A 9,960-nucleotide genomic window follows, 5' to 3' on the forward strand; every position below is an offset into this window, starting at 1 on the left:
AGAAAGTTTTACTGTAAGTTTTAATGTCTGCTTTTCACTTTTTAAAAGCTCCCTTTGAATGTTCTCCGGCTCCAACGAAACCTTTCAAGATGTGATTCCCCTTGTGTTCACTTATTAGCTTCATGGTAGCATTTTGGGTTGTAATTTTGTAGGCATTGATGATAATGTGGCCTGAAAGGTGCTCAGTGCTCTCTAGGTCTCCTTCCTACAAAGCATTTTAACTTGCACTTCACAGACTGCTCTTCCTTTAACTATGCTATGAGTGTGTGCCTGGATGGCCCAAGGGACGGATAACAGCCTTTTACTCCTCTTTCACCAGTTGAAACCCAAACCAGGCTAGTGGTGGTGGAAATTTGTTGCCACCTGGTGCCAATTCTCTGGCCTGCATGGGAAGAGTTGCTGATCTCGGAGCTGTTTTCTGTGGAGAGGTGGCCACATCACAGAGCAAAAAAAAAGAAAAAAATCACACGGAAACATTTCTACCATGCTCATTTTTTTCACTGGCAGTAAAACTGTCCGGAGAATGAAATATTTTTTTCTATGGAAAATTCCAGTGCCAACAGAGAAAAAAATAATTGTGTAAGATTATGTGTGAAAGCAGGCTTTTTTCTCTGTAAAAGTACCTTTTTTCTGTAAAAAAATGCATATCAGAAAAAGCTTGGGTTTTTTTCACTAAAAAAGATCCTGACACAAATTTTTCAATCAGTTCTTAGTATAAACTGAAAGCAGAAAGCCCAGGAAATAAGCAAGTATTTCTTCTCTTCCTTTGGACAACATATATCATTAATGCACAGGCAAAGTTCTGCATGTTCAAATCTTTGATTAGAACATTTCAAGCTGCAGAAACATTAATCCTGCAATTGTCTTAGTAATGGCCATTAATAGAAATAAAAATGCATATAAAACATAAAGGGGAATGCCTGAATATAGTATACACACATATAAGATAAGAAATAAATTTCTGTAATACACTTGACATACGTAATTCTGAGAACTGCACTTCAGAGCTTCCAGAAGCCATCAAGCAAATGCAACAGATACGGAGCTACAGAGCCTTCTTCCTGTATGCCTTCATGTTTATCATCAGTCTTAACTAGACTTGAATTATTGTGTCCTGCTGAGCAAGAGTTAATTTTTTTTCAGGTGAAACTCCTCACTTTCCTGTAAGAATAAGTAGGCCTTGATACTGCTTGAGTCCCAAACTAGACCTTGGTTCAAACCCTGACCCCACTGAGGTCAATAAGAAAATTCCCGTTGGCTTCAGCTGTACCAATATTTAAGTCCCAAAGATAGGTCTTGATGGGTCACTGATGTTTATAAAGGGCTCGTGCAGATCCTTAGCAGAGGGATACACTTCACTTGTATGGGTGCTGCACTCCCTCCCTATTCCAAACTCTGCTGACCTCAGTTTGCAGAATGAGGCCTCTGTGTAAGTGTCACTTAAGGCAGAGCTGTGGCCATATTCAAGTGTCAGCATGAGATAATTTTGGAACCGCGCTTAATTTCAAGCTTTGCAGATAATTCATTTCATTCCCTGCTTTCCAACAGAAACAGCATGAAAACAACCATATCCCCAGTCTAAATTATGAGTAATACTGTTTAACTTCATTGCGGTCTATTTTGAGCAAGCAACAGAACGTATATCTGCCATTGCCTTTTTCATATCACTCAAAACTGCTGAAAGACTGAAATGCCTACTTGTCAGTTCAACAAACTGCATTGACAGGGGTCCCACGTCTTAAGTTCTTAAGCACATACAAAGCTTATAAGCAACCCCATCGACATCGATAGGGGAATTATTTGTGGGCTGGTAGGTAACCTGCTGAATCAGGCCAAAAAGGCTAATGGCTTTTCCTTCTTCTGGTTGGGAGGCTGCAAGAAATGGTGGCCTTGCAACCCCTCAGCTTGCATTTTTTGGGCAGTATGTTTACTGGAGGAACTATTTCATCCACCTCAGGGTTACAAGACCTGAGCTTTTATGCATTTTAATGGCTTCAGCCTATTTGGGAGGAAAGTATGGGGGTGTTGGAAATGTTTTGCTCCAGCCTTTTTTACCAGGAAGGTTTGTGATCTGCAGACAAAATGTCTTAAGAACTCAAGTCGTCACCCTCTGCGTAAAATAAATCCTCAGATTGACTATAAGGAAAAATACTGTGTTTGAAATAGTGTATCATATTGAAAGGCTCAAAAAGGTACAAAGAGGTGTCATTTCTGGTCTATTTTATTTTTCAGAGATATTCAAGACAATATCAATATACGTACAATCGAAAGAAATTCATTCATGGGCCTGAGTTCTGAAAGTGTGATTCTGTGAGTAAGACATAGCAAATCCATTATTCTCCACGTTAGCTCATTTCTTCTCCAGAAAATGGTCAAGGAAACCAGGGGATGGGCACTATTTTATGCACTTCCAAATTCAGCTTGAGGTTTTAGACTTCTCCCTTATCCCTGAAATCTCTGTATTCTGTTTTCCTGCCATGAAAAATGAATGCTTTTGCGGGTTTTTTATTGTATTCTAATCCTGGTCTTTATTTTAGAAGCACAGCATAGAGGAAATTTAGTAATTACTGATGCCAAGGTTAAACATATTCCACCTACAACAACAGTTCCTTGTGATACAAATTGTCTTCAAAAGGATGGCATGACTCATAAATATTTACAGTCAGACACATCATTCAAAGATGTTCATTACTCGGGCAAAATATATGTAGATGTTGTGGAAATGCAGTGTATTTGTACACAATGTTAATGCATTGATACAGGCCAGTTCACAATGCAGTTTCAAGCTGCGTGGTTAGATTACTCTACATTTGACTTGAACAGTAATGTTTTTTAATGAACTATCTGGCTTCTTTGATCCTTTCTGTTGTTATATCAAAACGTACTGTTTGCTTGCTAACAAGCTGCCTTCATTTCACCTAGCCAGTGGCCAGACTGGAAAAATTTCCCACTGTGTGTGTGCAGTTTACCTCGTTTACCGAAGCAGACAAGCAAGATCTGATTGACTGATTGGGCTCACGCTGGTTTTGGTGGGAGCAAGGTCAGACCATCAATATTTGAAGAGAGGCCAGTAACAAGTCACTTAGCTGTTAATCTCTCCTTTTTCCCCATCAGTTATGCACAACCTCTGTCTATGTCAAGTTCCCTGAAGTTTTAAACACACATAGTTTTCTCAAATATATGTTCAAGTCATGATACCCTAAATATACTGGTTTATCTTTTCTCCTGTGATGGTAAGATTTGCTACTCAGGTGGGAATTTGTATTTTCAGAGCGCTGCACAACAAGTACTGTATTTGTTTCCATAATACCACTAAGGGGTGAGATAAATATCCCAGATTTTTACTGTGATTTGACCTCTCTGTGCCACTTGAGCAGCATGAAATGGCTTCCCTCTCTCCCTAGGATGTCCCATTGCCTATATGATTACTGCCTGGGTATTGCAGGATAGTCTTCTCTGAGGACTTAAGGCTGCTGGTTTGCTAGCAAAATTGGCCTGGGGGGGGATCGTGTTCTCTTCCAGCTGCTTTGCCCTGCCTCCTGCAACAGCCCCATTGCCACGGGCTCCCTGTGCCTGCCAGTGTGTGTAGGAGCAGCAAGAGCTGGGCAAGCAGACCTGGCCACAACCCGCCTAGTCAGACAATATTCTGACTCTGCTGTAGTTCTCCCCTGGGACAGGGGCCCTGCACATGCTCTCTGAGAGTCCCTGATTAGGCTTTCCTTGTGCTGTGATGAACTTGCCTCATTTTAGACACAAATTTGCAGGTTTTCTATACAAAACTGAAGTCACCATGCAATGCAACAGAAAGTTACTGTTACAGCAACTTCATTTTGTGAAATCAGGCATGTCAAGATGGCATTAAAAACACCCAGGACCCATTGAACCCCCACATTCTGAGCAGACCCAATTTCAGCAGGTTTAGCTGTGGCAGGCTCCAAGCATGTTTAAGGCAGTAATTTGGATTGCATCTGATCTTACACTATGCATGGGATCTGCACAGACTGGAACTGTGGATACATTTGGTAAAGAAGTGCTAGAATTTTATGGAAGAAATCCACCTTGCTTCCAGGTCTGCATGCCACTTAGAGCTAAGATAGAGCTTTCCTGTCCTGAAATAGGGTATAAATAGTACCTCGGGGCAGTGGCCTCCTGCACCGGGTAAATTTTAAAGTGTGTTTTAAAAATACTGTTATAGCCATGAAATAGTGAGTAAAAGCCCATACGTCCAAGCTCTGGATCTCTGCCTCCATTGTCACTTGTTGCTAACGTAAGAGTTAGTGGAGTCAGTAAGGATGCAGGTTGAAGTGAGGGGAGAATTTGTCTCAACAGAAACTTGTCTATATAAAGTATAATGAGGTCTTGGGATTTAGGTAAAGTTTTGTTTGCTCTTTTTACTACTTGAATGCGATTAGCCAGGTGACAGGAGTGTATAGTCCACCCTGTATTGCAACAGTGACTCTGATTTTACGACCTTAGTATCTCATTGCATTAGCATCATGTTCAGTGGGGGAATGCAGTAAGTGCTAATACTGTGATTAAAAGCATATATATCAGCCTGGCAGCTACGAATGGATAAGATTAATGTAATATAATAAATGTTTTAAATGCTATAAGCAGGGACATGTCTCTTGTCTGTGCCTGCTCACTCATGTCTAATAGTACTTGCAAGTGAAGGGGACGGTGGCAGTTCTCCTGATCCGACCTGACAGGCATTATAACACAGAGCTATGTACATCTGCCTGTCATGGTCAAAAGGGTAATCCTTTCAGCCAGACCCATAACCGATTTTCATGCTGACCTTAGCTCACCGCCTCGGACCTTAGATAAGTGGGTCACTTGCATGCTCAGCTTTCAGTGTGAGCAAAACATCCAGGTTTGCTGACAGTTTAATTAAATCAGGCCATTTTTGCCATCAGTCAGACCTGTCTTTGCCTGTTGGAGAGGGCGTGAGTTGAAAAGTTACGTTTAAAGCGAGATGAAAGATTGCACCATAAAGATGATAAATATAACTGACCCAAATGTAAATTTTTAGGACCATGAAGGGAAGAGAGGGAAGGATGTTAAACGTTAATTAGTTAATGCACTACAGTAAAATCTTGATGGAAAGCCCCAGGACCTTCGATTCCCAGGTTCACCACCTGTGTCTCCTTTTGGGGGAAGGAGCCCGAGGAGGTGGGACTGGGGCAGCGGAGCAGACAGGGAGCATAATTTGTAGAGACAGCAGACATAGGAGGAATCAGCCACTTCCTGGGCAGTTTGGCACCACCGCCAACACGCTCCTGCCCTCCTGTCCAGCTCAGTGATGGTCAGCTTCCCTCCTCCACCTGCCCCGCTGAGGACGTGAGACCACCACGGCCGATGGTCTTTTTTTCTAATAACTGGCAAAGGTTAAGCTGTGGCCCAGTGTTTCAAAAGCATCTTGAAAAAGGTAAAACTAAGTGGCACCAACAGCACCAGCAGGAAAGATCCTGGTCTCACCCCTCCTAGGATTAACCTGGAACACCTGCACTGACTCCTCTGCAGCCTTCGCAGGGGAGCTGTCAGCAGCACCAACATCTTCATCAGCTCTGCCCCTGCTTCAGAAACTTACTCTAGCTATCATCACTGATGGTAGCACTCATCTGCCCTATTCATGTCTGTACTCTCCAAAGCCTTCCTCCAGCTATTGAGAACTTACAAGGTAGTATTCATAGAAATTTCATCATTTGAATATCCATTTAATAATTTTATTTGTTTGAGATCCCTTTCACTGATTCAGATTACATATATTTTAGTTATGAAGCATGAACAAGAACCCAAGTCTTTTTTTTTTCCCTCTATTGCAGATGGCTAAATAAAAATGGGATTCGGGAAATTGAGAATCATGCATTTAATGGAACCTACCTGGATGAGCTGTAACTATTTCTGTTGTTTACTATTCTGAAAAGCAATTATTAGAAGGTAGTAACTGCTGCAAGCTATTTTTTTTATCTCAGATTGTTTTAGTATCAATATTGTTGTTTTTCAGAAATCTAAGTGATAATCACAACCTAGAAAAATTACCAAATGAGGTCTTCCAAGGAGCTAATGGACCTGTTGTTTTGTAAGTGATATTCAATATTTTTTTTTTCATTATTAACTCCCGAGAACAGAACAGAGAAGAACATGTGAATGCCAGTCTGGAGTTCAAAGTCTTGGAGTTCAAAACTGGAGGTGTAGTTCTGAATATAAAAGAACTGGAAACTGTATCTGAAATTTCAGTCTATATCCATGTTTTCATCCTTAGGTTTTTGGGAGTATTTTTGATCCAGGGATTTAGATCCAGATTCTTGTCCACAGTTGATTAAGCTCTGAAAGAGAGTAGTTCTGCTTCATTTTTTTCCAGAGAAAAATGCTGTTAGTTTTTTGTTTGAGCAAAATCAAGAATAGGTGAGTGGGGTCTCAGTGCTTAAAACTGAATTGCTTACCACTGAAGATTTGCCCCTGCATCTCTGAAGCTTAACTCTAAAGAGAAAATCCCTACCCTACAGGGATAGGGATTGCGATGTCCCATCCCCTGTAGGGATAGGGTATATCTCATGCAGTTACAGTAGGATGTCTTTGATGGGTGATAAGCTGGAAAGCAAGATCTCAGCAGTAGAGAATTCAGCAGTAGGATGCTCATGGATCTCAGTCACCATTACCTCAAGCCACGGTTTGCCACGGGGTCTGAAAATGCCTGTGAGTGTGCACAACTGCTTTGTTTCTGAGCACAAGCCACAACACATAAGAGCTGCGATGGAGACCTGGGAGTCTTTTTTGTCTCACCAATTCATCAGAGCCTTTCTGTCTTCCCATCTAGCCTGGATGTCCAGAGAGGGCTAGGAGTCACCCAGAAAGGGTGAAAAGGGGTCATTGGAGCTGTTGGAAGATTTTACACAGAGGTTAGAGTGGTTAGAAATCTAAAAAAGAGGGAGAAAAATGTCTGGTTAACCTTGAGTTCAGATCAGAGCTCTTCTGAAGGCCTTTTTTCCATGCTGTGATGGTCAGTACACCTGTGATATAAAAAGCTATGGTATGGGTTACTGCATTCTGCTCCACTTCCATCACTCCTTCAAAGTGTCTTCCTTCTTTGGAAAACACTATCAGTTGACCATCTTTTCAGCAGTAATATCATTGATATTTCTTTGGAAAAGCATTGTTTCCTGTCGCAAAAAGTAAATGCATTTTCTTTGCAAGCTGTAGCTGATACAATCATATTCTGGAGGTTTATCAAATTGATTTGGCTGTAGTTCAGATTCATTTGATAGTTCAATTTCTAACACCGAGTTATTTGTGTAAGAAGTTTTCTGTTCCATTACCAATACATCCACTATTCTATGGATGGGAAATTACCTTTTTATCCTCACTGAGATCATGAAAGAAGGGCCTTCTTACTCATCCATCACTGTAGCATACACCAGAAATGCACTTTCACTTGTGGAAATGATTGACTCATAATCATATCTTTGCTGGGACAAATAGTGTTGTTGCAATCAAATCTGTGCTGCAGACTGCAATGTTTTATTAGAATGAACATCAGGATGTTTTAACTCTTGATATTCCTGAACCAGTGTTCTACAGTCAATTAATACCAACTTCTATTTTATAATTCAGCATATTAAAATAATGTGAAAGAAGCACAAAAACAAATAGTAATGTCAGAAAGCACCAATCTTAGCCCTTGTATAGGCTACACAGTTTCACGAATCAATTCCTCTCTCAGGCTTACAGCTCTTGGCTGAATTAGAATATCTCGTTTGGAAAGACATCAAGTTTTTAGTTAAAAGATTTCAGCGCTGACAGTAGGCAAGTAAATCAAATGGCTAATTACTCCCACACCTATACATATTCCTTCTATACAGAAATATCCTGTATTTCCAACTTGGAGTTTCATAGCTTCAATTTTCAGCCAGATTGTTTCATTTAATCATCTTCTGGTGCTTGCAGAGCTGTAGTGGCTTACACCAGTTTTTACTGTAGTCCTTAGGAGTTCTCTGGCTGCGTCTTGACTCAGATGCAGGGCAAGGTATGGCTGTGGTCTGTCGTATCCTTGCAATTTGTCTTCAACAGGAAACCCACACATGGGGGCCACAGGAGAGCTCCAGTAGATCCCCAGCTCAACAGCTGAGTCCCTGAAGCCCAACCAGAGACCAGTTTAGGTACAAGCACAGAGAAAATTGTTCTCACTGATCAGTCTACCCCTCTCTGATTTCTGCTCCACCAGCCATTTCTTGCTATTTCTATATGTGCCTTTCAAACTTCATCAGCTGGTCAGTATTTTTGCAAATCCAAGAGACTCCCAGTGGGAAAGGGAAGTGATTGGAAGAGAAGTCAAATTCATTTTGCTGTTCCTGCACCAGCTGTTGTCGAGGCCGATGACTAGCAGCCAAGCAACAATACAAGAACATGTATTCTTGTTTGATTTCTTACTGCCACTTTATCGTCTTCATCGTGCTTATTTAATTTATCAAGCCTCTAACTAGAAAGGAACATCCCAAAGAACCTCTGCACTGAGGTATGCTCGTGATAACTCAGTGGAGTAAGTTACTAAACCACCTGCACAATGCCTGTGTTTGCTGTTCAGGGGGTCTGTCAGTGGTGTATCAATAACTATCCCTAACAGACATACCAACAAACCCTGCAGCAGTGTGCAAAGCATCTTCCCTAACTTGCTTCTGTTTATCTGCAATAATGAGCATAAAAAGAAGGATTTTTAAAAGAAGAAGAAAATATTTTTATGGAAAAATATTTAGTATTTATGAAATTATTTAGAGATGCCCAAAGACCCAGTAACATTTTAGCTTTTTTTAAGTCTAGGTGATATTCCTATTTATATTTACTTGTTATTTCCACCCAGTGTAATAAGAGTTTGGCCTCAGTAAAGATTTTTAGCTAACAAGCCAAAGAAAACATTTTCCATGTTCTTGTTCAGAATTATGAGCCCTTGTGAAGTATCATAGGCTCTTAATGACTCCATGAGTGATGATGTCTGTGGATTTAGGCAGAAAACTGCTGTTTAGTTGTTGAAACATGAGCATATACTCTAGGTGACAGTTTTCATTAGGTAGCATACTAAGGGCAATAGTCAGTCCATGAAACAATCGAGGTTGCTCATTGCAACCAAATTACCTCTTCTGGTGTCTAAGTCAGAAACTGATAGCCTAAAATTTCTCTTCAGCTGCAGCTTTTAGCTCCTGTGAGAAACAGGTCAGTCCCAGAACAACCTCAGGACCACAACGTGGCTTCTCTCAGCCTGACTTGCAGAAGTTCAAAGTATGTCTGACTCCACGGGTCCGTCTCACCCTTCCAATAGAAGTCATGGCCCCAGATCAGGGTAGCGGAGTGGGGTCTGTGTTTGCTCCTCTGCTGCCACAATTCATGGTCCAGTTGTTGAAGGTTCTATGTACCTTCAGAGCCTGGATGCAAAGCCTCCAGCTGTGGGCACAGCATGGACACAAAGATGATCTTTACCCACCACCAGGAACTGCTTTATTAGCCCTGTGCACACCTGCAGGGCTATGTAGCGGAGTGGGGTCTGTGTTTGCTCCTCTGCTGCCACAATTCATGGTCCAGTTGTTGAAGGTTCTATGTACCTTCAGAGCCTGGATGCAAAGCCTCCAGCTGTGGGCACAGCATGGACACAAAGATGATCTTTACCCACCACCAGGAACTGCTTTATTAGCCCTGTGCACACCTGCAGGGCTATGACCTTATTGGCATCACGGAGACGTGGTGGGATGGCTCCTATGATTGGAGTGTTGGGATGGAGGGATACAGGCTCTTTAGGAAGGACAGGCAGGGGAGACAAGGAGGGGGTGTCACCTTCTATGTCAGTGACCAGCTGGAGTGCATGGAGCTCTGCCTGGGGATGGATGAGGAGCTGACCAAGAGCTTATGGGTCAGAATTAAAGGGAAGGCAGGGACAGGTGACATTACGGTGGGGGTCTGCTACAGGCCACC

General features: G+C 41.8%; 1 protein-coding gene across 1 annotated transcript in view; it reads left to right on the plus strand.

The window, feature by feature from the left end:
• FSHR (follicle stimulating hormone receptor) overlaps nucleotides 1-9,960 on the plus strand; it is an 89,610-nt gene that overhangs the window by 68,175 nt on the left and 11,475 nt on the right. Inside the window, exons 5-8 of the mRNA XM_009333611.1 lie at nucleotides 1-13; nucleotides 2,233-2,310; nucleotides 5,826-5,894; nucleotides 6,008-6,082. The exon at nucleotides 1-13 is cut by the window's left edge and continues 56 nt beyond it. Of these exons, the coding sequence (XP_009331886.1) occupies nucleotides 1-13; nucleotides 2,233-2,310; nucleotides 5,826-5,894; nucleotides 6,008-6,082 (235 nt within the window). The remainder of the gene's footprint in view (nucleotides 14-2,232; nucleotides 2,311-5,825; nucleotides 5,895-6,007; nucleotides 6,083-9,960) is intronic.

This window comes from Pygoscelis adeliae, unplaced genomic scaffold (assembly GCF_000699105.1).
Source record: "Pygoscelis adeliae isolate BGI_AS28 unplaced genomic scaffold, ASM69910v1 Scaffold1, whole genome shotgun sequence".
Classification (NCBI taxonomy): Eukaryota; Metazoa; Chordata; class Aves; order Sphenisciformes; family Spheniscidae; genus Pygoscelis; species Pygoscelis adeliae.